The sequence below is a fragment of the Heterodontus francisci genome, chromosome 4 (assembly GCF_036365525.1).
Source record: "Heterodontus francisci isolate sHetFra1 chromosome 4, sHetFra1.hap1, whole genome shotgun sequence".
Lineage (NCBI taxonomy): Eukaryota > Metazoa > Chordata > Chondrichthyes > Heterodontiformes > Heterodontidae > Heterodontus > Heterodontus francisci.
This window is the reverse complement of record NC_090374.1, coordinates 18,853,663-18,881,190: the sequence shown is the minus strand read 5'-3', so window position 1 is coordinate 18,881,190 and position 27,528 is coordinate 18,853,663. Positions and strand designations below refer to the sequence as shown.

The 27,528-nt window shown below is 43.4% G+C and overlaps 1 protein-coding gene across 6 annotated transcripts in view; it reads right to left on the bottom strand.

Moving 5' to 3' along the window:
* The window catches only part of htt (huntingtin), a 260,486-nt gene that overhangs the window by 79,029 nt on the left and 153,929 nt on the right, over positions 1 to 27,528 (bottom strand). For all 6 annotated transcript variants that reach the window (XM_068029245.1, XM_068029247.1, XM_068029246.1 and 3 more), the window contains 11 exons: positions 26,810 to 26,865; positions 26,472 to 26,620; positions 23,525 to 23,661; positions 16,942 to 17,058; positions 15,978 to 16,100; positions 14,941 to 15,179; positions 12,717 to 12,859; positions 10,292 to 10,499; positions 8,223 to 8,361; positions 7,365 to 7,544; positions 6,038 to 6,214 (listed from right to left, as the gene is read on the bottom strand). In XM_068029245.1, coding sequence (XP_067885346.1) covers positions 6,038 to 6,214; positions 7,365 to 7,544; positions 8,223 to 8,361; positions 10,292 to 10,499; positions 12,717 to 12,859; positions 14,941 to 15,179; positions 15,978 to 16,100; positions 16,942 to 17,058; positions 23,525 to 23,661; positions 26,472 to 26,620; positions 26,810 to 26,865 — 1,668 coding nt within the window. The remainder of the gene's footprint in view (positions 1 to 6,037; positions 6,215 to 7,364; positions 7,545 to 8,222; positions 8,362 to 10,291; positions 10,500 to 12,716; positions 12,860 to 14,940; positions 15,180 to 15,977; positions 16,101 to 16,941; positions 17,059 to 23,524; positions 23,662 to 26,471; positions 26,621 to 26,809; positions 26,866 to 27,528) is intronic.

Sequence of the window (27,528 nt, the reverse complement as noted above, 5' to 3'; positions counted from 1 at the left end):
TGACGACATCCCATCACAACATCCTACTGACAGGTTGGTCTTTGCCCATGCTGATGACCTGCTTTTTTCTGTTCCTAGGCTGTTGGAGCCTGCTCCACTTTGTCAGTTTTTTTATGCTTCCTTTTTTTCTCCCATCTCTAAGCTATTTATAGTGTGTGCATCTTGCAAATGTGTTTGATTTCTCTCTTTATGTCCTTCCTTTTTATCTCATACTAAATTCACTTCTGCCATTTAACCATCTTCTGTTTTCCATTAATGAAATTTAAGTGCATTGTATTGTGTGAGCGTGTCCCTCTCTTTGTTTTTAAACACTGATCTGTAAAATCCTCTAGTGTTGACAAAGGGTTCAAGGCTTCAGTGAAGCCCCTGTACACCACATCGCATTTCCCCACCTACCATGTCTTACCATCTGAGATTTATGGAGCATGATGGTATCTTTTAAAATCCTTGCTGGCTACTTCTAACTATTTCCCCTTTACCAAGCTAAGTTATAAATTCATCCTTAAAGACTCCAAAATTGTTTCCACCATGGATTTCAAGCTAACTGGCCTGCAATTTGCTGGATTAGCCCTTTTTAAAACATGAGTACTACATCGGTCAATCTCCAGTTCCCTGGCAAACATTCACACTCGAATATAATTTCTAGGTCCTCAGCAATTTTGTGCCTCATCTCTCTCAGGATCCAAGGATGCATCACATTGGGCCCTGGTGCTTTGTCTTCCTTCAGCTTAACTAAGTTGTCTAAAGTGTTCCATTCATTTCACCATATTATCTCTGATCTTGCTCTCAGCCATAGAACATTACAGCGCAGTACAGGCCCTTCAGCCCTCGATGTTGCGCCGACCTGTGAAACCATCTGACCTACACTATTCCATTTTCATCCATATGTCTATCCAATGACCACTTAAATGCCCTTAAAGTTGGCGAGTCTACTACTGTTGCAGGCAGGGCGTTCCACGCCCCTACTACTCTCTGTGTAAAGAAACAACCTCTGACATCTGTCCTATATCTATCACCCCTCAACTTAAAGCTATGTCCCCTCGTGTTTGCCATCACCATCCGAGGAAAAAGGCTCTCACTATCCACCCTGTCCAGCCCTCTGATTATCTTATATGTCTCTATTAAGTCACCTCTCCTCCTCCTCCTCTCCAACGAAAACAACCTCAAGTCCCTCAGCCTTTCCTCGTAAGACCTTCCCTCCATACCACGCAACATCCTAGTAAATCTCCTCTGCACCTTTTCCAAAGCTTCCACATCCTTCCTATAATGCGGTGACCAGAACTGCACGCAATACTCCAGGTGCGGTCTCACCAGAGTTTTGTACAGCTGCAGCATGACCTCGTGGCTCCTAAACTCGATCCCCCTACTAATAAAAGCTAACACACCATATGCCTTCTTAACAGCTCTATTAACCTGGGTGGCAACTTTCAGGGATTTATGTACCTGGACACCAAGATCTCTCTGCTCATCTACACTACCAAGAATCTTCCCATTAGCCCAGTATTCTACAATCCTGTTACTCCTTCCAAAGTGAATCACCTCACACTTTTCCGCATTAAACTCCATTTGCCATCTCTCAGCCCAGCTCTGCAGCCTATCTATGTCCCTCTGTAACCTACAACATCCTTCGGCACTATCCACAACTCCACCGACCTTCGTGTCATCCGCAAATTTACTAACCCACCCTTCTACACCCTCATCCAGGTCATTTATAAAAATGACAAACAGCAGTGGCCCCAAAACAGATCCTTGCGGTACACCACTAGAAACTATACTCCAGGATGAACATTTACCATCAACCACCACCCTCTATCTTCTTTCAGCTAGCCAATTTCTGATCCAAAGCACTAATTCACCTTCAATCCCATACTTCTGTATTTTCTGCAATAGCCTACCGTGGGGAACTTTATCAAACGCCTTACTGAAATCCATATAGACCACATCCACGGCTTTACCCTCATCCACCTGTTTGGTCACCTTGTCAAAAAACTCAATAAGGTTTGTGAGGCACGACCTACCCTTCACAAAACCATGCTGACTATCTCTAATGAACTTATTCTTTTCAAGATGATTATAAATCCTATCTCTTATAACCTTTTCCAACATTTTACCCACAACCGAAGTAAGGCTCACAGGTCTATAATTACCAGGGCTGTCTCTACTCCCCTTCTTGAACAAGGGGACAACATTTGCTATCCTCCAGTCCACCGGCACTATTCCTGTCGACAATGACGACATAAAAATCAAGGACAAAGGCTCTGCAATCTCCCCCCTGGCTTCCCAGAGAATCCTAGGATAAATCCCATCTGGCCCAGGGGACTTATCTATTTTCACACTTTCCAAAATTGATAACACCTCCTCCTTGTGAACCTCAATCCCATCTAGTCTAGTAGTCTGTATCTCAGTATTCTCCTCGACAACATTTTCTTTCTCCACTGTAAATACTGACGAAAAATATTCATTTAACACTTCCCCTATCTCCTCCGATTCCACACACAACTTCCCACTACTATCTTTGATTGGCCCTAACCTATCTCTAGTCATTCTTTTATTCCTGATATACCTATAGAAAGCCTTAGAGTTTTCTTTGATCCTATCCGCCCATGACTTCTCGTGTCCTCTCCTTGCTCTTCTTATCTGTCCCTTTAGATCCTTCCTGGCTAGCTTGTAACTCTCAAGCGCCCTAACTGAGCCTTCACGTCTCATCCTAACATAAGCCTTCTTCTTCCTCTTGACAAGCTCTTCAACTTCTTTAGTAAACCACGGCTCCCTCGCTCGACAACTTCCTCCCTGCCTGACAGGTGCATACTTATCAAGGACACGCAGTAGCTGCTCCTTGAATAAGCTCCACATTTCGATTGTGCCCATCCCCTGCAGTTTCCTTCCCCATCCTACGCATCCTAAATCTTGCCTAATCGCATCATAATTTCCTTTCCCCCGGCTATAATTCTTGCCCTGCTGTATATGCCTGTCCCTGCCCATCGCTAAGGTAAACCTAACCGAATTGTGATCACTATCACCAAAGTGCTCACCAACTTCTAAATCTAACACCTGGCCGGGTTCATTACCCAGTACCAAATCCAATGTGGCATCGCCCCTGGTTGGCCTGTCTACATACTGTGTCAGAAAACCCTCCTGCACACACTGGACAAAAACAGACCCATCTAAAGTACTCGAACTATAGTATTTTCAGTCAATATTTGGAAAGTTAAAGTCCCCCATAACCACTACCCTGTTACTCTCGCTCCTGTCAAGAATCATCTTTGCTATCCTTTCCTCTGCATCTCTGGAACTATTTGGAGGTCTATAGAAAACTCCCAACAGGGTGACCTCTCCTCTCCTGTTTCTAACCTCGGCCCAGACTACCTCAGTAGACGAGCCACTTCAGGATTCACTTCCTCTCAGATACTCTGAGCTGTCAGAGATGCTTTTTTTTTTAAGCGGAGATGCTAATCCAATGTCTCATCTCTCTGCCCTGAGGTTAAAAGGACGTCTGCAGGGATGGTTTTCTGGAAAGACTAAATCAAATGGGCTAAAGGGCCTCCTTCACCCAGACTAACCTTGCGATTTCATTACTGAGCCAAGCTAAAGGCCATTGTTGACAGCAACTCAACAGATGACAAAGATCGGAAAGATCAGAATTAGAGGATCTGCAACATTTGAATATTTCCAATTATTCTTGTTTCAACAATTTTTTGCAGAAAGTTAAAATGGATTCCCCCACCCCCATAGAGAAAAAAAGCTCAAAAATATATTCAACATATAAACAAAAGGTTCAGTTAAGTCTTGTCAGTAGTTTTTTTTTTATTCATTTGTCTTACATTCAGTAATACAACACAGAAACAGGCCCTTCGGCCCATCGTGCCCGTGCCGGTATCAAGCACCTATCTATTCTGATCCCATTTTCCAGCACTTGGCCCGTAGCCTTGTATGTTATGGTGTTTCAAGTGCTCATCTAAATACTTCTTAAATGTTGTGAGGGTTCCTGCCTCTACCAGCTCTTCAGGCAGTGCGTTCCAGATTCCAACCACCCTCAGGGTGAAAAACATTTTCCTCAAATCCCCTCTAAACCTCCTGCTCCTTACCTTAAATCTATGCCCCCTGGTTATTGACCCCTCCGCTAAGGGAAAAAGTTTCTTCCTATCTACGCCCCTCAATTTTGTATATCCCAATCAGGTCCTCCCTCAGCCTTCTCTGCTGTAAGGAAAAGTACTCTAGCCTATCCAGTCTCTCTTCATAGTTGAAATGCTCCAGCCCAGGCAACATCCTGGTGAATCTCCTTTGCACCCACTCCAGTGCTGTGAGGATGTTCCCCTTAGTGGGAAATCTAGAACTAGGGGCACAGTTTCAAATTAAAGGGATGAGGAATTTCTTCAGAGGGTCGTTCATCTTTGAAATTCTCTTCCCCAGTGAGCAGTGGAGGCTGATTTTTGATGACAAGGGAGTCAAAGGTTATAGGGGGCAAGCAGGAAAGTGGAGTTAAGACCACTATCAGACCAGCCATGATCTAACTGAATGGCAGAGCAAGCTTGAGGGGCCAAATGGCCTACTCCTGCTTCTATTTCTTATGTTCTCTGTCTGCCTCTCAGATGGACACAAAAGATCCCATGGCACTAGTTACAAGAGGAACAGGGAAGTTCTCCCTGGTGTTTTGACCCAGATTTATCCCTCAACCAACATCACTTAAAAAAAAAAATTCTGATCACTATTACATTGCTGTTTGTGGGAGCTTGCTGTGCAGAAATTATCTGCCACGTTTCTCATATTATAACGGGACTGACGTATGAGGAGAGATTGAGTTGGTTAGGATTATATTCGCTGGAGTTCAAAAGAGTGAGGGGGGATCTCATAGAAACCTATAAAATTCTAACAGGACTTGACAGGGTAGATGCAGGAAGGATGTTCCCGATGGTGGGGAGTCCAGAACCAGGGGTCATACATAGTCTAACGATACGGGGTAAACCTTCAGGACTGAGATGAGGAGAAATGTCTTCACCCAGAGAGTGGTGAGCCTGTGGAATTTGCTACCACAGAAAGCAGTTGAGGCCAAAACATTGTGTGTTTTCAAGGCGGAGTTAAATATAGCTCTTGGGTCTAAAGGGATCAAAGGGTATGGGACGAAAACGGGAACAGGTAAACTGAGTTGGATGATTAGCCATGATCATAATGAATGGTGGAGCAGGCTCGAAGGGCCGAATGGCCTACTCCTGCTCCTATTTTCTATGTTTCTCAACAGTGACTACACTTAGAGTCCTTTATTAGCTACAAAACACTCTGTGGCATCACGACGCCTTGAAAGATGTTGCATAAATACCAGTATTTATTTTTGAAAGAGAAGGCCTACCACCACCACTGGGCGTCTAGGAATGGGCAATAAATGTGGCCTTGCTAGCATCACTCCATATTCTCCCCATTAACAAGATCACCTACTTCCACCTCTGTAATATCATCCATCTCAGTACCTCCTCTGCCCATCTGCTGCTGAAACCCTCACCCTTGGTTTTGCACTTCCAGACATGATTATTCCGATGTTCTCCTGACTGGCCTCCGATCTTACAGCCTCCGCAAACTTCAGCTCATCCAAAGCTCTGCTGCCTGTATCACACCAAGTGCAGTCATCCATCACCCGTATTCGCTGACCTAGACTGGCTCTTGGTCCAGCATCAGCTCAAATTTAAAATTCTCATCCTTGCATTAAAATCCTTTTATGACATGTAAAATCTTTTTACATTCCTGTGAAGTACCTTGGGATGTTTTACGAGGCTAAAGGCACCATATAAATGTAACTTGTTGCCCACACAAGTAAAAAATACAGTTGAACAGACTAACCAAGCTACGGAACTCCTAATATTCCAGGCCTGTGAAGCTGTGTGCTCTAAACTGCATACCCATGATATACCTCTGTGCATCATGTGCAGGGGACTTCAGTTGAAAATACATGCGGAAATTGCACTCATGCATAAGGAGTATATGGTTGAAAGCGCAGCACTAAGTGTACAAGTTGTGGACTAAATTAAACTCTAAGGTTCCGTTTTACCTGCAAGCTTTCCGCCAAAAGCATCTCAACTCGACGACAAGCCAGAGTGTCCACCATCCGTGCCAGTACTCGGAAAGGTGTACTAATGAGCTTGTCAATATACAGCATCAAGACTGCCCCTGACTGGCTGAGATGGATACCTTCCAAGCACTGCAGCGTCTTCTTTAACATGGTTGGCTAGAAGAGGGGGGGGAAAAAAAAATCAAGATTCAAACTAACAAAAACTGATGAAATAAATCCAATCAGGAATTCAGGAGAAACTTCTTTACTCAAAGAGTGGTGAGAATGTGGAATTTTGTTACCACAGGGAGTAGTTGAGGTGAATAGCAGAGATACATTTAAGGGGAAGCTAAAGAAACACATGAAGAAAGAAAGAAATAAAAAGGTTATGTTGATATAGTTAGATAAAGTGGGTTAGGAAGAAGCTCGTGCAGAGCATAAACACCAGCATAGACCACTGGCCCAAATAACTTGCTCCTGTGCTGTAAATTCTATGTCCCTGTTCGGACCCAGCTAGCTTCTGTAGGCCTCACTGGATAGATTGCTTCCATTTGACATGTTACAGGCTAGGTTCACGTGAGAGGCAAGAAAAGAATCTGCTGCAGATGGAGGTTCAATAATCATTTACCACTCAATAGCCAGACCACCTAAAGGACCTGACTGGATGTAAATACAGGATCTGACCCCACAGTCACAGTCCTGGCAGAAAGTGAAACTGCCAGACACTGTTCAATGCCAAGGTCCCCAAGAAATGCAGGTTTGAGAGGCCAGTGAAGCACCATCGGAATCACACCTGGTCCCTCTGTGCTGACTTTCTCCAACAACTTCAATCAGGGGAAAGGCAGGAAACGCAAGCACAAACCTTTGTTGATCCCGCCAGGTTGCTGATGGCCTGCACAACTATTGTGCCTATCCACAGCACAGTTACGTCTCCTGCTCCACAGCATGAGTATCTCAGTGCTAATCATACCACTCACAGTTCAAGCCTGTTGATAAGGTGAGTGCCCTGAATCCGTCAGCCCTCTCTCTAAAGATTCTGTCTCCGAGGCCATCTATACCCATATAGAAAGCTTTTGTTATCAGCACCAGCTGAAGTGATGGTTGGTGCAGCAAGACCCTACTGATTCTCTCCTCCAACCTTTGAGTTCAATTGTCATGCTCCTAAACCCAAGGTTGAGTTCAAACAGCTCAGCCCGAGCACAAATCCAACTTCCTAGTCTGGATGGTTCAGCTGCTCAGCGGCCCAAGATCAGTCAGTGGGCAGTTTGAAGAGTTGAGTGAATGAGCTAACAGCACAGAAGCATATTCTGGGGAAGATCATACTTACTGTTGCAAGATTGTCACATCGGGACTGGATAGCTTGAATGAAAAGCCCACTGGCAGCAGAGTTACGATGAATAGCACTGATAAAATCTTGTACTGGAGGCTCGTGAGAAAGATTGATGAGATCTTGGACATGATTAACTATCAGCCAAGTCAGGTGCTCAGAATCATGAAGATTTTGACACTGGAACAACAAATGGCAGAAATCAGCATTCACAGAACCATAGAAAGGTTACGGCACAGAAAGAGGCCATTCAGCCCATCGTTTTACGATTCAACATACAACAAATTAGCCCAATCTCTCACAAGCAATGAAAAGCATTGTTTATCATCTTCACTTTTGCCACTGCACTCCATATGTTCAAAAAGATGGAACAGGCTCAACAAGCCAGATTCTACTCCTGCTCCTATTGAGGGGAATTGAGAACAGAAAGATGAAGAGTTGCTGGAACGTAACAAAATCATGAAGCAAGGCACAATGGATCGAACTGCCTATATTTCACCTAATTGCAGGACATGGGGGAAAAGACGGAGAACTGGAAATAAAAAGTTGAACAAGCCGCTGGCTGTAACAAAATGGTGGAGCGAGTTCAAATGGGCCAAATGGCCTACTCAGGTTGTGAGGAATGAACAGGACATTGAGTTGAAAAAGATGCCTTTAACTAACAAAGTGGCAGAGCAGTCACAGTAAACCTATTCTTGCTCTTAGAAACAAAACTCAGAACAAAATATGGGACAAGAGAGAGAAAAAAAAGACTGAATTTATACCAACTAAACTAACCCTTCTTCTGCATGATATGTATAGCATTGCTGAACTATAATATTTTGCTTTGGAACGCAAAGAATTATTAATGAAGCTTACCACATAATCACAGAAAAGAATGAGAGCTCCTCTTCGAACTATTTCTCTATTGCACACGCCCAACTTAGATAGAGATTTTGAATCTTCATTTTCAGATATCTGAGGACTCAACAACTTAGTGCTGGACAAGCTGTGTCTCCTGTGTGTTTTTTTTTTAAAGAAAAAGAGAAGTGATCTCACAAACGAAACAGTTTTCTAGTCAAAAAAAACCTTTCCTCAAAACAGCAGCTTAGGCTCTGAATACTGGATGTCAATGGTAGATTGTGTTGTTAAGTTAAACAGGTCAAGGGCATTGTTTAATTAAGGACTGAGGGGATAAAAAGAGCACCTGCTAAGACCAGGGTGTGGGTTTGTAGGAGGCAAAGTTTTGTAATGCTGCAATCTGTGAATAAACCAACTATCAAGAAAAGGATGTGCGTCTGGATTCATTCTTCACCATTTGGCTTGGATCCAATTAACACTGGAAACAGCCACATAACAGAACCAAGGGCTTTTACATAAGTAATCAGAGGACAGGTAAACAAGTACATACAGTCTGCAGAGTTATAGACTTCTACAAAGTTTTGGGTCAGGGGCAGGAAAGGGAGAGTAAAACTAAATGACGAATAACCAGCAACATGTGTCCAAGTCAGGATGTTGCGTAAGTTGCAACGGCTGGAAGGGAGCGCGAGCACGAGCGCGGTCGGAAGGGAGCAAACAAGAGTGATAGAGTGAGCACATGAATAAAACTGACAAAGCCAATCATGTGGTAGCATCTCATTGGAGTAAAACACCACATTATCAACCTTATCCAATACGCTATTTAATTGATTTCCTTTCCGACAGTGCGTCTGCGTGAGTATTTTTTTAAATTGGTTTGTGGGATGTGGGCGTCACTGGCATTTATTACCCATCCCTAACTGCCCTTGAACTGAGTGGCTTGCTAGGCCATTTCAAAGGGCATTTTAGAGTCAACCACAATGCTGTGGATCTGGAGTCACATGTAGGCCAGACCAGGTAAGGACAGATTTCCTTCCCTAAAGGAAGGACACCAGGGAACCAGATGGGTTTTTACAATAATCGACAACGGTTTCATGGCCACCATTAGACTAGCTCTCTAATTTGAATTAAATTTATTAAATTCAAATTTCACCATCTGCCATGGTGGGATTCGAACCCATGTCCCGAGCATTAGCCTGGGCCTCTGGACAGCTAGTCCAGAGAGATTACCACTACGCCATCACCTTCCATGTCTGCATGATTGTACCTGCGTGAATGTGAGAAAGGGTGAGTGAGCATAAATACTTCTTGGGCCATTCTTCACTCAAGAGCAAAGCAGCACAATATGCAACAAATATAGTTTGTGACAGGTTGTGGAGGGGATGGACAATATTCTCCCCCCCACCCCTCTATCAATTGACAAAGGCCTGTAATGTCTTTTCTAGAGAGGGGAGAGGGAGGATGGTTAGAGGTGGGGGCTGCGAATGTGTTTTTTTTTCATCAGCCTTCTTGCTTTCAGAAACCTCTAGAATGGCCTCATCTTTGTCGGTACTTTCATTCCCAAACTGCTTAACTGGTGTGCCCCCTTCCCTTGACAACAAGGTGCATTTACACAGCGCCCTTTAAAATGTCCCAAGTGGCTTCATTAGAGAATAGTCTGACAAAAATTGGCACCGAGCCAAAGGAGGAGACATTAGAACAGATGACCAATTAGTCAGCAAGGTAGGTTTTATACAGCGTCTTAAAGGAGACAGCAGCGGAAAGATTTAAGGTAGGAACTCCAGAGCTTAGGGCCTCGGTAGCTGAAGGCACAGTCGCCATTAGTGGAAGTGTGGGATATACAAGGACAGAGTTGGGACAGCATAGTGATCTAAGAGAGTTGTAGGGCTGGAGGAGGTTACAGAGATAGCGAGGGGAAATGGAACACAGAGCACGCAGTCAATGTACGTCAGCATATTTTATCAACTCTATTCCTTTTGTGCTCAGAGATGGATTTTCCATATGCAAAGGAACACTATGTAAGTGTAAGAAGATATTGTACTTCACATTAAGATTCAAGGACTCAAGAGCCTTCAAATTCTTTTACTTACCTCGGGGTCTGATGCACTTCTGACCACCAGATATAGTTTGTGTAGTTCACAAGCAGCAGGATTTGACACCAAAGCAACACCAGAGATGGGTGAGTTGGAATTATGGACTGAACCAAGGCATTCAAGCTTTCCAATGTGTAAAAGCTCCCGTCAGAACCATTCCCCACAATCAATTTGGTGGCAGCTGCAGTGATTCTTCTAAACATGCCTGAAAGAAACACATGCTTGCATTTATATCGCAGCTTTCATGACCTCAGAATGCTGCAAAGTGCATTACAGTCAGTGAAGTACTTTTGAAATGTAATCACTCTTGTAATAGTGCAAAGGTGGCAGCCAATTTGTACACAGCAAGATCCCAGAAACAGCAATATATAATTAGGAAATTAATCTGACTTTCTTTAGTGATATTGGTTGAGGGACAAATATTGTCCAGGACACGGGGAGAAATCCCCTGCTCTTCTTCAACTAGTTTCATTGGATCTTTACAACCAATTGAGGGGGCCTCGGTTTAACATCGCATCCGAAAAATGGCACCTCCGACATTGCTGCACTCCCTCAATGTTACACCAAGAATGTCAGCCCAGATTCATGCACTCAAGATTCTAGAGTAAGGCTTGAACCGATAAACTTCTGACTCAGAGTACTCCCTCAAGAGTACTGAGGGAGTGCTGCCATCTTTCTGGTGATCTCAATGAAACCTACAAAGTACTTAAAAGGGATAGATCGGGTAGATGCAGGTAAGATGTTTCCTCTGGTTGGGGAGTCTAGAACCAGGGGACACAATTTCAAAATAAGGGGGAAGCCACTTAGGACTGAGATGAGGAGAAACTTTTTTACTCAGAGGGTTGTGAATCACAGAAATCATAGAATCAAAAAGTTTAAGGCACAGAAAGTGGCCACTTGGCCCATCGTGTTTGTGCCGGCCAAAAAACAATCCACCCAGTCTAATCTCACCTTCCAGCATTTGGTCCGTAGCCCTGCAGATTACAGCATTTGAGGTGCATATCCAGACTCCTTTTGAACAAGTTGAGGGTTTCTGCTTCATTTACCCTTTCAGGCAGAGGGTTTCAGACCCCCACCACCCACTGGGTGAAAAAACTTTTCCTCGTCTCCCCTCTAATTTTTCTACCAATCACTTTAAATCTATGCCCCCAAGTCACTGACCTCTCTGCTAAGGGAAACAGATCCTTCACATCAACTCTATCCAGGTCCCTCAAAATTTTGTACATTTCAGTCAGATCTCCCCTCAACCTTCCCTGTTCCAAGGAGAACAACTCCAGCCTATCCAATCTTTCCTCATAGCTGCATTTTTCCAGTCCTGGCAACATCCTCGTAAATCACCTCTGTACCCTCTCTAGTGCAATTACATCCTTTCTGTAATGAGGCGACCAGAATTGCACACAGTACTCAAGTTGTGGCCTAACCAATGAGTTATACAGTTCCAACATAACCTCTCTGCCTGTGTGGAGTTTGCAAGTTCTCCCTGTGACCGCGTGGGTTTTCGCCGGGTGCTCCGGTTTCCTCCCACAGCCAAAGACTTGCAGGTTGATAGGTAAATTGACCATTATAAATTGCCCCTAGTATAGGTAGGTTAGTATAGGTAGGTGGTAGAGAAGGTGGGGATGTGAGAGGGTAATGGGAGGGATTTGTAGGTGTGTTTAGTGTAAACGGGTGGTTGATGGTCGGCATAGACTCAGTGGGCCGAAGGGCCTGTTTCAGTGCTGTATCTCTAAGAAAAAGCTTTCCTTTTCTGCCTTATCTTAGCCTGTAGGCTCCTTGATATCCATGGGGCTCTAGATTTGGCTGTCTCACCCTCTTTCGTTGCGGGGACATGTTTACTCTGAACCCCTTGAATCTCCCCTTTGAATGACTCCCAATGTTCTGACACTGATTTACCTTCTACTAGCTGTCTCCTGTCCACTTTCGCTAAATCATTGCTCAGTTTAGTAAAATTAACCTTGCCCCAATTGAGAACTCCAACTCCTGTTCTATCCTGTCCTTTTCCATAATTATGTTAAAACTGACTGAATTATGAATCTTTGAAATTCTCTACCCCAGAGTGCTCTGGAAGCTCAGTCATTGAGTATGTTTAAAGCAGGGATTGACAAATTTCTAAATACTAATGACATAAAGGGATATGGGGATAGTGTGGGAAAAAGGCATTGAAGTGGATGATCAGCCATGATCGTACTGAATGGCGGGGCAGGCTCAATGGGCTGAATGGCCTACTCCTGCTCCTATTTTCTGATGAGATATTAATCCAAGACCCTGCTCACTAAAGTAAACGTTAAGGCTGGTCTAAGAATACTGTAATTCTGGAAGAAGTGCTGAGTGTTGGCATTTATTATAACCACAAGTCCAAGCTGAAAATTTCACAAATATTTCAGCTCGTAAAACTGCTTCTGGAAAGGACTGGCTACGTTACCTGACTTGAAGATATGAATGAGACACATAAGCAGAGTGCCAACTTGCTGACAGTAAAAAGAGTGCTGCTGTTCACTCATGTCCACGCTTAGTTGTTTGTTTACAATGTCCTCCAGGAGGATTCCCACCATTTGTAATAAAAACCTGCATAAGGAAACGATGCACCAGTCAGTCTTCCAGTACAAGACATCTCGGGAGAAGCAAATCCATAAACATACAAAGTGAGAAGGCTGTTAAAAAGGCACAAGAGATCCTTGACTTTACAACAGAGGCAGAGTGAACAAAAGGAAGTTATGCTAAACCTTTATAAATCACTCAGCTAATGTATTGTGTCCAATTCAGGGCACCACACTTTAAGAAGGTTGCCAAGGCCTTGGAGAGGATGCAGAGGAGATTTACCAGAATGGTTGCAAGGATGAAGGAGTTCAGTTGTGTGAAGAGACTAGAGAAGCTGAGATTGTTCTCCTTAAAACAGAGAACATTAAGAGGAGATTTGATAGAGGTGTTCAAAATTATGAGGAACTTCGATAAGAGTGCATAGAGAGAAACTTCCTACTGGCAGGAGAGTCAGTAACCAGAATTTAATTGGCAAAGAAAAGGCAAGTTTTTTTACTCAGCAAATTATGATGGGCTGGAATGTACTCCCTGAAAGGGTGGTGGAAGCAGATTTTATACCAAGTTACAAAAGGGAATTGGATCTCTACTTAAAATAGACCAGTTTTGCAGGGGTATGGATCTAATTGGTAACTCTTTCAGAGTGCCGGCACAGGCATGACGGGGTGAATGGCCTCCTTCTGTGTTGTACGATTCTATGACCTGGCACTGCATAGTTGTGTGTGTCAGCCTACAAGGTGAAGACTGGCACGTTTTTGTCTGTGGAGGGTGTCACAGCCAGGTCCAAGGCTCTCCTCACTCAATATCCACATACCTTTACTTTCAACTGGAATCCCTGGATAGCAGATCAGGAGTATGAGCACCGGTTAACCCAGGAGCCCTGAGATCATCTGATGTGCCCCAGCTGAGATTAGCTAACTTGGCATATAACAAGGGTTGAATCAAGGATCTTCTCGTAGATGCGGTTCAGTTACACCCTGCCTCTATCTTATCAGCCATCAGGGAGCAGCCCTCTTTACCAAATCTTGCTATTCCTATACACTCAACTTGGCCAGTCTCACCACACCAAAGAGCGAACTGTTAAGCCATGGTTATGTGGTTCCTGTGCACAACTTCAAATTGCACTGATTTTAGTCTCACTTTAGACAAGAATATCCTGCATTTACTTAACACTTTAAAGTACTAACAACCCAAAGGATTTCACACAGGAGAAATGAGTGCCAAGCAGAAGTGACGGGGGGGGAAGAGACTTAAAACATTTGAAGAGATGAGTCCTAAGCAGTCTTTTAAAGACAGAGAGAGAAGGAAGGAGGAGGGTGGAACAACAATATTTGAAGGTTTGGCCACCAAAAGCAGAGCTTCCAATAACGCCAATGGCAAGACGGCCCATCAATTGTGACTTTCTCTTTCCCTATGTAGACGATGCCTGACCTCTGCTGGGCCTCACCCTGCTACAGGGTGGTTCAAAATCAGCAATCCTGTTCATATTGGGAGGACAAAATGGACCTTCATCTTACATCACATGAAAGAGGATCGAGCATTCCACCTGAAATGCTGGATTTTGGTCCATAGAGAGCAGCTAAATGCAGAAGAGTAGTATCTGATATATTACAAACTAATCGTCACAAAAGCATGTTATAAAGTCCAAATATTACATTTCTTGACAGTGCAAACATTTGCTTTTACAATGGAAGGGTGCTGTGGAAATCTTGCGCAACAGTCGATAACAATTTTCTATTTTTTTTTTTAAAAAGTCTGACTTGAATCTCTCACAAATGTCTCAAAATGCTTCACATACAATGCAATACTTTGAAATGCAGTCACCGTGAAGTGCATGACAAACAATTCATACAGAAGGAACACACAGACAGCACTAAATCAGCAGTTAATTGATTTTATAAGGGGCTTGGTTTAACGTCTCACCGAATTGACGGCATCTCAAACAATGCAGCAACTCTCCCAACACTGCACTACAATGCCAGTCTACATACAAGTGTTGGAGTAGGGCAGGAACACCTCACCTCGGGCCCGGAGGTAGAAGCGGCAACCTGGGTGCTTGCGGCACTGCCTTGTCACTTTACTAAAACAAAGTAAAAAAATGCCATGAATACCTCACAAAGGTTTCTTCTGGTAGATGTTTGCTCTGTGTCTCTTCATCCTGCTCCTCTGATGGGGTGGTCTGATTCCCTCGGTCCCTCAACGCGCTTATGTTCTGGCAGGAAATCAAATATGGGGACAAGGCCAGTTCCTGAACCCGTGATAGGACAATATCCTCAGTGGACTGAGAAATAAGGACCCGCAGGATAGCTAGGATGCCTGATATCCAAAGCTGAACTGTTCCCACTGATGCCTATAAGATAAAAACAGTTTCCAAGTATTAATCCTTTTGTTCATTTTCACAAGGGAAAAAAAAATCTTTTAACTTTAAGATTTCAGAAGTCCAATTTACTAATTGAACACTGTCCCCACTTTTGAAATCCAGTAACGACCAGCAACTACTCACAACCAACTCAGGTACAAGTGCAGGTGAAGCTCCACCTAAACCTGCTTCAACACAGCAACTCAACCTCAGACTTAATAAATAACAATTTTCATTTATATAGCACCTTTAATCCTTTAAAACATCCCAAGGTTGCTTCACGGGAGCGCTATGACCTCATCCTCCAGGCTACCTTTGCCAAAAAGCTTTGTCAAAGAGGTGGGTTTTAAGCAGTGCTTTAAAGGAGGAAAGCGAGGAAGGGAGGTGGAAAGATATAGGGAGGTAATTCCACAGGCCAGGGCCTAGGCAGCAAAAGGCATGGCTGCCAAATATAAAATCGGGAATGCTCAAAAAGCCAGAATTGGTGGAGTGCCTCGAATCTAGGGAGGTTGTAGGGCTGAAGCAGATTACAGAGACAGGAAGGGGTGAGGGTGTAGAGTCTTTCGAAAACAGGAATGAGAATTTTAAAACCGAATGGGAGGCAGCGTGAATCAGTGAGCACAGGCAATAGGTGAATGGGACTTGGCACGACTTAGCACATGGTCAGCAGAGTTTTAAATGACCCCTCAAGCTTGTGCATGATAGAATGTGGGAGACCAGCCAGCAGTGTGTAGGAATAGTCAAGTCTAGAGGTAATAAAGATTTCCAAAGCCCTGTGGAGTGGCTTACCAAGGTAACAGGCATAGCAAACATACTCTTCAGCAGCATGTCGACAGGTCGCAGTGATGAAGGTGCCACCGTCTCAAACAGTGTATTCAGCACTCCTAAGGCCTCATGCGAATCGAGGTGCATCTACCACAAACAAACAGGAAATTATGCATACATTTGTATTCTTTCTGCAAGATGTAAAACTGAACTCATGTTATCAAGTCCGCATCCAAAGCTTGCAATAAGTTTGCAAGTTTAAACACACCTACAAATCCCTCCACGCCTTGTTCCCCCATGTCTTTGCAACCTCCTTTCGTCCATTCGAGCTAAGCCTGCTCTCTCGGGTCTACCAACTCTGGGCCGCAGTGTGCCTCCCCTCATCGCCACCATGAGGGAAAGAACCTTCAGTTGTCAAACTTTTGAACTTGGCAATTTTTTTCACCCTTTAAACCTTGCTCAAAATCTCCACTTCCAAAGGTGGGCTCAAAGTCTTATTCTGCATTCGATTCCCCTCGTCAAGATTCATCATGGAAAGTCTTACTATGTTAAAGAAACTGCGTGCGTTAATTTGCTGTACTAGCCCACACTGCGGCGTGGAGTCCCTGCTCGATTGCATTGGTTTCTGGCTTTTTACATAGAATTTACAGCACAGAAACAGGCCATTCAGCCCAACTGGCCCATGCTGGTGTTTACGCTCCACATGAGCCTCCTCCCACCCATCCTTCATCTAACCCCAGCAGCATATCCTTCTATTCTCTTCTCCCACATCTGTGAATCTAGCTTCCCCTTAAATGTGTTTATTATTCTCCTCAGCTATTCCTTGTGGCAGTGAGCTTCACATTCTCACCACTCTATGGGTAAAGAGGTTTTCTACACTTCTGTGCATATCACAAAACTATCATGTGGGGCAAAGAAAGCACGTGGAACTGTGCTAGCTTTTCATAATTCTTTCACGACCAGAGCCTGCCCATTTGCCTGTCTGTACCTGTTGTTTAGCCAGCAATGGTAGAATCATGTCAGCTATCTGACGGGAAAGGCGTTTCCACTTATCCTCATTCTCCTTGTGACACTGCTGCAGCACCAGAATCAACATTTCCAGGACCTGCAATAACAAAAAAAAATGCAGCAATTAACAGTATACGTCTCCACTGCCTACGTTTATGGCGAATTTCATGTCATTCAAGAGATACAAGACTGAGGGAGAGTTGAGATGGCGATTTCCTCCCCCGCCCCCCAACTCCTCCCCCGCCCCCCAACTCCACACAGGGAATGTGGGAGAGGGGAAGGGCAGGGAGAGGGGAGAAAAAGCCCAAAACAAAAAACCAGAGCTGTTCTTAAAACTTTCCCCCCCGCTTTTATACCAATGCTTGTTGAGTTGGGATTCATAGAAACCAGTGTTTGTAATCCAGCCCCCCTCATTTGCACTATATACAACAACTCGCATTTATAGAACGCCTTTAACATAGTAATATGTCCCAAGGCACTTCACAGCCCCCTATCAAAGAAAATAGGACACTGAGCCACATAAGGAGATATTAGGAAAGGTGTCCCAAAGCTTGGTACAAGGTAGGTTTTAAGGAGTGTCTTAAAAGGAGGAGGGGGAGGTAGAGAGGAGGAGAGGTGTAGGGAAGGAATCCCAGAGCTTAGGGCCTAGGCATCTGAAGGCATGGCCAGCAATGGTGGAGCAATGTAAACTGGAGGTGCACAAGAGGCCAGAATTGGGAGAGCGCAGAGATCAAGAACAGGCCGTTTGAGCTTGTTCTGCCATACAATTAGATCATAGATGGTATGTACCTCAACTTCATATCCTTTGATACCCTAACCGAACAAAAATTAATTGATCCCTAACATCCACAGGCCTTTGGGGCAGAATTCCAGATTTCCAATACCATTTGTAAAAAAACTGCTTTTTGATTCCACTTCCGAATGCAATTAAACCTAATCAGAACCTATGAAACCTTCCCCCAGGAGGAGGCTATTCAGCCCCTTGAGCCTGTTTCACTATTCAATTACATCATGGCTGATCTGCACCTTAACTTAATTTATCTGCCTTAGTTCTATATCCCTTTATATATTTATATAACAAAAATCTAATCAGTCTCAGTCTTGAATGTTTTAACTAATTCAACATACACAGCTTTTGGGAGAAGAGTGTTCAGGATTTCCACTGCACTTTATGTTAGAGTACTTCTCCTCCACAACCACTCACCCCCCCGTTCTGATTCTAAACCAGGCTCCCGTGCCAGCTCAAGAGCTTTGGACCTTGAATTTTTTGTAGGTGTACAAATCTGCCAACAGGATAAGGGAGCTGATTTAATTGCACAAGCATGAAGGGTCTGCGTATGGACACCAGTCTCCCTGAATCCCAAATAAACAAGTGTTTCCACAGATCAACATAATCAATCAATAAAGTATATAACCTAAAGATGGGAAAACATATTTAATACCAGGGCAGGGGGTTGTGGGAAGAAGAGAGAGCAAAGGATGTTTTCTTCTAAAGATTCCCTGTTCCCACCACCTTTCACCCAAAAAACAGCCATTGTATTCCTGGGGCCAATGTTTTTTTTTAAATGCACCCAATTACAACATCAGGCATTTCCAGGTCATGTATAACAATGGCCAGGAGCAGTTCAGAGCTCCCACTGGACTGTTCCAACATCATGCCGTAACCATCAACTCAGCAACGGCAGCACAAATGAGTTCAAAACTGTTTCTGAATGCTGAAAAGCGTGTTACGTCAATTTTAACCATATAATAATTAAACCTGCAATTCTTACCATTTCAAGATGTTTATTGCAGCTCTATTTAAAAAAAGAAAACTATGTTTATTAGAGCATTTGGGCTAACACGATATGACAATTGCTACACTGCAATTCTAACGAGCTGGAGCCACTAAACTTGGAGTTATCCATTCAGTGCGATGTTATTAACTGCTCTTTTGTAAATGCTGGAGCTGTGAAGTTAACCTGCCTAAATCAATGCATTTCAAATATTTAAAACAGACGTAGAAGTGGAATTGGGAATGAGACATGCAAACAGAGGCCAGACTGCACACTAGGAACACGCATGATATGAAACACAAACAGGAAATGGTGGAAATAGATAGCAGGTCTGTGAGCACTTCCAAAAAAAAAGTCAGTTTCTACACCAGAATCGTTAGCTTTACAGGCACAAAAAGGTCTACACTCAGAAAATTAACTATCAGGTCTCTGGTCAGCTGCCGACAGACGTGCTGTGCATTTCCAGTTCCAATTCCAGATTCTGAGCATATGCAGGGTTTTTTTCTTTTTTTAATCTCTGCAGATGGAAAGCAAGGGTACTGAGGGGGACAGCAGACCAAAGATCAATATGGATGACACAAAATATTCCAGCCGTAAACTTACGCAAACAACAAATGGACACCTGACGGCAGGTTTTAAGAATAAGGAGTGGATAAGTGTGTACTAGGATGCTGGGAGACAATGTTTTAGTGATGTCCAATCATTACTCCCCACTTTTGGGTTGTATCCCACTGCCCCGACCCCACCCCCCACAACCTTGGACTGGTGACTGTGGGCCACACTGGAGGACATATGGCGAAAAGACAATTTTTTCCCATGCCACCTAAGTTCCACTGAATTCAGACAAATTAGAGAGAGACAGCCACTTCCTGATGCAACCCATGCACAATGAATGAAGACAGATGCTATATTGATTAATATTAACATGCTGGATAAATAAAACTAGCAGCACAGTGTCATGCTAGGCCCCCACCTGTCAAGAATGAGGCACATTAATTTTGTCATGAATATTGATTTTGAACTGTTACTGGAGTGAAGAAAGGACTTGTTAAACAGATCAGCCGTGGCTGGAAAAGACATTTGTATATTAACAGACCGTGATTGGAAGGACACATTCAACCCACAATGGACCTTGATCATCAGGTATTGTGTGTAAGAGGAGCATTCCAGAGAGTGCTAAGGCGACACAATCCAAGATGTGGTCAGACCAGTTAGTCACATGACTAACTTGCTTGGCAACCTGGGGTTTTTTGAATTGTACAAACAGTTTGAACTCAGTGTTTCTTTACTCCTGGACTGAACATTTCTCCTGTCGGCTCCCATTTCTTTCTCACAAGCCTCTGAATCCACTGAAGATACATGAACCCCAAGAGAGAAAAGTCTCCTACAGCGAACAAGGTTTAAGAAGAATCCTGGGCCTCAATGAAAAGCAAGGTCTACCTACAATCAAGGACTCTACAGTCAGCTCGAAGAGCAGTAACAAAAACTCTTCAGGGATCTGCGCTGGGGCCTCAACTTTTTACAATTTATATAAATGACTTAGATGAAGGGACCGAAGGTATGGTTGCTAAATCTGCTGATGACACTAAGATAGGCAGGAAAGTAACTTGTGAAGAGGACATAAGGGGGCTACAAAGGGATATAGATAGGTTAAGATGGCAGAGATCTGGCAAATGGAGTATAATGTGGGAAAATGTGAAATTATCCACTTTGGCAGGAAGAATAAAAAAGCAACTTATCTAAATGGTGAAAGATTGCAGAGCTTTGAGATGCAGAGGGATCTGGGTGTCCTAGTGCATGAATCACAAAAGGTTAGTATGCAGCTACAGCACGTAATTAGGAAAGCTAATAGAGTGTCATCATTTATCGCGAGGGGAATTGAATACAAAAAGTAGGGAGGTTTTGCTTCAGCTGTGCAGAGTATTGGTGAGACCACATCTGGAGTACTGTGTACAGTACTGGTCTCCTTATTTAAGGAAGGATGTAAATGCATTGGAGGCAGTTTAGAGAAGGTTTACCAAAGTAATACCTGGAATGGGTGTGCTGTCTTGTGAGGAATGATTGGACAGGCCAGACTTATCAGCAGACTGTATCTGCTGGAATTTAGAAGAGCAAGAGGCGACTTGATTGAAACATAGGATCTTGAGGGGTCTTGACAGGGTGGACGTGGAAAGGATGTTTCCCCTTGAGCGAGAATCTAGAACTAGGTGTCACTGTTTAAAAATAAGAGCTTGCCCAGTTAAGACAGAGATGAGGAGAAATTCAGAGGGTTGTGAGTCTTTGGAATTCTCTACCTGAAAAGGCGGTGGAAACAGTCCTTGAATATTTTTAAGGCAGACGTAGATAGATTCTTGATAAGCAAGGGGGTGGAAGGTTATTGAGGGTAGGTGAAAATGCAGAGTAATGAGTTCAGCCATGAACTTACTGAAAGACGGAGCAGCCTACTCCTGCTCCTAATTCGTATGTTCGTATATTGCCTCAAACTTTTCCACTTTATTTTACTTCTGCTCTTTTCTGTATGTATCACGTATGCATGCTAGCGTAGGCATGTTGTGTATCCATGGGTGTCAACCGATTTAGAGTTTTAGTTTAATAAATTTCAACTTTTCTTCTTTAAACCTAAGAAAGCCCGTTTGTGCTGGTTTCTTTGCCTTATAATTGGAAAGCGGTGAACAAGGATTCACCAAGGGGGAGCAAAAACACTGTTTAAAAATAAAACCCTGTTACAGTAAGACCGGGCGAAGGCTGAAAGGGAACCCTAGACCTCTTTCTCACCTGGTCATAACAGCAGGAAAAATTAAGATTTGATTCACAGGTAAGTTTTCCCAGAAATGGTCCGAATGTGCCAGATTTCAAGTTAACATACAAGAACTATCTAAAATGGGGTGAGAACAGAACGAGAGAGAGGAAAGACGAGATTGGAACACAAGTAATGCACAACACAAACAATAAATCATTTAGACTTTAGGAATACATGGTTGAAGAGGGAGGCGAAGAGAACAGAGACATGTAAATACATCATGTAAACAGAAAGTACAGAAAAGGATGAAGATGAAGCCATCTGTTGCAGACCACTCAACAACTGCCTACCTTAGACTCCCCACCTTCCCATTTCTATGACGTTCCTCTATATTATTTTAATGGAGATATTAACTAGTTTAGAATGAGGGGCAACACAAGTTTTAAGAGCAGACCGAGGAATGGTTGCTTCAAGTGATCATACTTTAATGCTGCAAGTAGCCCGTATCTTAAATCAAATTCTGTGTTGGGCTGTCGCTGTACATTACTGATCAGACATTCGTTACAAGAGAAAAACTGCTTTGTTACTTAAGCAACTGTAATCAACATAAGGTTTAATACAAAGAGTCCCTGCTGGCGACTGAAAGGAGTGAATCATTATGATCTTAGTAAAAAGACAGACTGATGACCAGCCCTTCATCCTTACTTCCAAAACCACAAATTTAAAAAAAAAACTTTTTATTCCTTTTGATGGGTTGTTGACAGATGCTCAAACAAGTCCAAACTAGGTCAGTTCCAGGTCACGTACCTCAAGAGTATATATCGGCTTTAGAAGAGGTGTAGTGTAAATTCACCACAGTGATTCTGGGTTAAATTATAAGGGTAAGCATGGACCAGGTCTGTCCTCACTTGCATACAGGTTAAGGGTGATGTAATTAAGGTGTTTACAATGATTAAAGGATTTGATTAGGTTGATTCAGAAAAACTATTTCCTCTGATGTGGTAATCCAGAATATAAGGGGCATAATTGAAAATTAGTGCAGGATCATCTGGAGTGATGTCAGGAAACTCTACTTCACACAAAGGGTAGTGGAAATCTACCCCCCCCCCCCCCCCCCCCAACCCCACCAAAAAGCTGCTGAGGCTGGGAGTCAACTGAAAATTTCAAAACGGAGATTGACAGATTTTTGTCAGGTAAAGGTATTAAGGCTTATGGAACCAATGCAGGTAGATGCAGTTAAGATACAGATCTGCTATGATCAACTTCCTGACTCCCCAAAGCCTGTCCATCACAAGGTACAAATCAGGAGTGTGATGGAATACTCTCCACTTGCCTGGATGAGTGCAGCTCCAACAACACTCAAAAAACTCGACACAATCCAAGATAAAGCAGCCCACTTGATCAGCACCCCATCCACCACCTTAAATATTCACTCCCTCCACAACCTGCAAACAGTAGCTGCAGTGTGCATCATTTACAAGATGCACTGCAGCAACTCACCAAGACTCCTTCTACAGTGCTTTCCAAACCCTCAACCTCGAAGGACAAGGGCAGCAGATGTACCAGCAAGTTCCCCTCCAAGTCCTGCATCATCCTGACTTGGAACTATACCGCCGTTCCTTCACTGTCACTGGGTCAAAATCCTGGAATTCCCTCCTCAACAGCACAGCGGGTGTACCTTCACTGCACAGACTTCAGCAATTCAGGGCAGCAGCTCACCACCTCCACCTCAAGGGGCAATATGCGATGGGTAATGAACGCTGGCCTTGCCAGTGATGCTCAAATCCCATGAATGAATAAATAAAGAAAAACAATGGCAGAACAGGTTTGAGGGGCCTAAATGGCCAACTTCTGTTTCTGTGTCTTGGGTTCAATACCCTGGGGCTGGTATACATCATTGTGCACTGTGGCCATTTTAACCATCTTTCTGTGCCACTACATCAGCCTGGCTCAATCCACAATCCAAAGCACTGCAAAGAGGGGTGAGTGAGGAAGAAAAAGGAAGAAGGTGGGTTTATTTTAGAAAAAAAAAAATAAGTAGGGTGTACCTGGTGGTACTGGATGAGTCTCAGCAACATAGAAACCACCACTTCCTTCTGTGTGTCCAACTCCTTGCCAGCATCAGCTTTATTGGTCCCTCGTAGAACAAACAGATCGTGAACAATAGGCTGCAGTGCCGGGATTGCTATTGCAAAGTACAAAAGGAAAATTTGTCCTCTGGAATCTTAGAAAGGTTAAATAATAAATACAGGTTCTTCAATAAAGGTTTCAAACAATTAAACAAACTATTCCGAAATTTAGCAAAGATGAAAATTCTGCAACTAGACAGCAAGTCCATCAGCCTCTCCAAAAATAGAGCATCTTTCACAACCTCAGGATGTCCCAAAGCACTTTCCAACCAATTAATTAATTTTGAACTGCAGTCAATGTAGTAAATGTGGCAGCCAGTTTGTGCACAGCAAGGTGAAAGTGACCAGGTGATTTTTTTTTTTTTAATGATGTTGGTTGAGGGATAAATACTGGCCCAGGTACACTGGGGAGAACTCCCCTGCTCTTCTTCAAAATACCTTTTACACCCACCTAAGGGGACAAGCAGGGGCTTGCTTTAATGTCTCATCTGAAAGACAGTCGCTCCAACAGTCCAGCTTTCCCTCATTACTGCACTAAAGTATCAGTCTAGATTATGTGCTCAAGCCCTGGAGTGGGGCTCAAACCCGCAACCTTCTGACTCAAAGGTGAGAGTGCTACTCACTGAGCCACATTTGAAATTGGTAAAGGTTTCAGAAAAAATGTTTTAATAGGTACTTTGATTAAGCAATGTGTGAATTATAAATCAGATGTTGAGGAAGGCCATGTGACATCTGATGATGAAATAATGCAGCAAATGTAAGCTTAAAGAATACAATATCCGTTGCTACATCTCTTGCACGATGCTCTCACGTATCACCAGAACTCGAGAGAATTTGACTTCTAATTTTGTGCGACAATAATCAGCATTGGTCCTGTTGCGTTCAGTAATTCTGGTGCAGTGGCAGCAGTATGCACCATCTACAAGATGTACTGCAGCAACCCACCAAGGCTCCTTCGACACCATCTTCCAAACCCGTGACCTCTACCACCTTGAAGGACAAGGGCAGCAGATGCATTGGACCACCACCACCTGCAAGTTTCCCTTCAAGCCGCACACCATCCTGACTTGGAATTATATCGCCGTTCCTTCACGGTCACTGGGTCAAAATCCTGGAACTCCTTTCCTGACAGCACTGTGGGTGTACCTACCCCAAATGGACTGCAGTGGTTCAAGAAGGCAGCTCACCACCACCTTCTCAAGGGCAATTAGGGATCGGCAATAAATGCTGGCCTGGCCAACAGCACCCACATCCTGTGAAAGAATTTTAAAAAACTCCCAACATATCGCACTCAAAAGCAGACTATTGCCAGCTGTGATTTTTAACTCACACCGTCAGCTTTACCAGTAGAAATCGAACTACCCTTGAGACCATTCCAGTAACAAATATAACAGCCAAGCAGAAAGTCAGAAGCTGAAACATGCACAGGCTTCAGTTTGATGGCTCTGACCCCTGTAGTCAGTGAGTATCAAGCTCAGCTGGTGACACCAAAGCTACACTACAACCTGCCTCTGGCTATGAATCTCACTCATGCAGAGGTGCAGTTAAAGTTTAACTGTCAGCTCCTGCCACCACTCCAGCAAGTAAAACCCCACTCACTGTTTTGTTATGTTAGGCGAAGCTCATTGCGGAGAATCCCAGCCCCACACAGCAGTTTATCCTTTCACGTCACATTAATTAGGTTGGTCACTCAGGCATCAACAGTTTAGTTTAGTTTTTAGTTTAGAGATGCAGCACTGAAACAGGTTCTTCGGCCCACCGAGTCTGTGCCGACCATCAACCACCCATTTATACTAATCCTACACTAAAATTCCATATTCCTACCTATATTTCCCTACAACCTACCTATACTAGGGACAATTTATAATGGCCAATTTACCTATCAACCTGCAAGTCTTTGGCATGTGGGAGGAAACCGGAGCACCCAGAGGAAACCCACACAGACACAGGGAGAGCTTGCAAACTCCACACAGGCAGTACCCAGAATTGAACCCAGGTTGCTGGAGCTGTGAGGCTGCGGTGCTACCCACTGCGCCATTGTGAAGCACTACAGATCTTCCTGACTCGGCACTCAAATAACTGAGCTTGCTTGCAACAGTCAACTCAGTTACAATCCTCCAATGGCAGGAGGGCCATTTTGGAGCCAACTCTACACAAAGAAGAACTCCATCACCCTCCCAATCCTCTCAGAGGGATGGTTGAGAACCTGTCCTGAATTCTCTTAATAGGTTTTGAGCTTAGTGTGTAATTACATAGAATATACAGCACAGAAAAAAGCCATTCTGCCCAACCAGTCCATGCCAGCATTCATGCTCCACTCGAGCCTCATCCTTCCTCATCTACCTCTATCAGCATAACTCTCTATTCCCTTCTCCCTCGTGCTTACCTTGCGTTCCCCAAATGCATCTATACTATTTGCATCAACTACTCCCTTGATAGCAAGTTCCACATTCGCACCACTCTCTGGGTAAAGAAGTTTCTTTGGAATTCTCTACGTGATCTCTTGGTGACTATCTTATATTGGTGACCTCTAGTTTTGCTCTGCCCCATAAGTGGGAACACTCTCTCTGTCTACTCCATCAAAAGCTTTCATAATTTTGAAGACTTCTATTAAGTCACTCCACATCCTTCGCGTGTCAAGAGAAAAGAGAGCCAGCCTGTTCATCCTTACCTGATAGTTTAGAACTCATGTACATGAGTTCTAAACTAAGAACATGAGTTTTGTTGAGACAAGGTCAAAATAACTCAACAGACTATCAATAAAAAATATTTTGCAGTTCTGATTTTGCTATCAATAGTTGTGACCAACATAAGAAGAAAAGGATAAACAATGCAACCAGAACACATTACAGATCAGGGTCATTACCGTGCGTAACAGCTTTCCGACCACTGGCCATGATCCCGTCACACAGTTGAATAATTTTGGGAATTCCAATGATTGGCTTGGAGTGATAGCGCTCGTAAGACAGCAACACCAGGAAGAAAAATATGTTTGGAATGATGGCCTCGGATTCCCTGACAAAATTGCAACAGATAAGTACATAAATGGTAAACCAGTGCAAATTATTACTTGAAAAGACAGGAAGGCAGTAGGACCAGAAGATGCAAATAGGAATGTGGGAAAAGTGAATTTGACATCAGATACAGGGGTTCATATGTATGTCAGCAAGTACTAAATTTCCATTGGCTGTTATTGGCACTCACCTAAACTGGCCCACCTCGATGTATTCAAACTGCTTCAGAACAAACCCAATGAATACCTATAAATAAAAAGAAATCCAACTAGATCATTGAATTACATAGATTTTACAGCATTTAAACAGGCCATTCGGTCCAACGGCTCTATACCAGTGTTTATATTCCACATGTGCTTCCTCGCACCTGCACATCTAATTCTACCTGAAAATCCTTCTATTCCTTTCTCCTTCATGTATTTATCGAGATTCCCCTTGTATGAATCCAAGCTATTCACCTCAGGTACTCCTACTACCATAGTGAGTTCTACATTCTAACCACTCCCTGGGTAAAGAAGATTCTTATGAATTCTATATTGGATTTATTAGTGTTGATCTTATATTTATGGCCCCTATTTTTGGAGTGTCAGAGCAAACAAATTTTAATAATATACAACATTTTCTCATCTGGATCCCATAGAACACAGGACAACGCCAGGCAGAATGACCTCAGCATAGACTATCGCTTTAATGAGAGAAATGAGTATACTACCTCCTCCATTAAAGAACCTAACAAAATTTTTCTTTTTAAAAAGGTCAGTCACATAGCTTCCTGCTGGTATTCAACAGGACAGATTTCAGCACAAGAACATTCACCCAGATTTATTTTGTTTAGGAAATTCAGAAATGAACTCTACAGATTCAGTTCATATACCTGGGACTTGATCCTTCTACCATCGTTTCATTCTT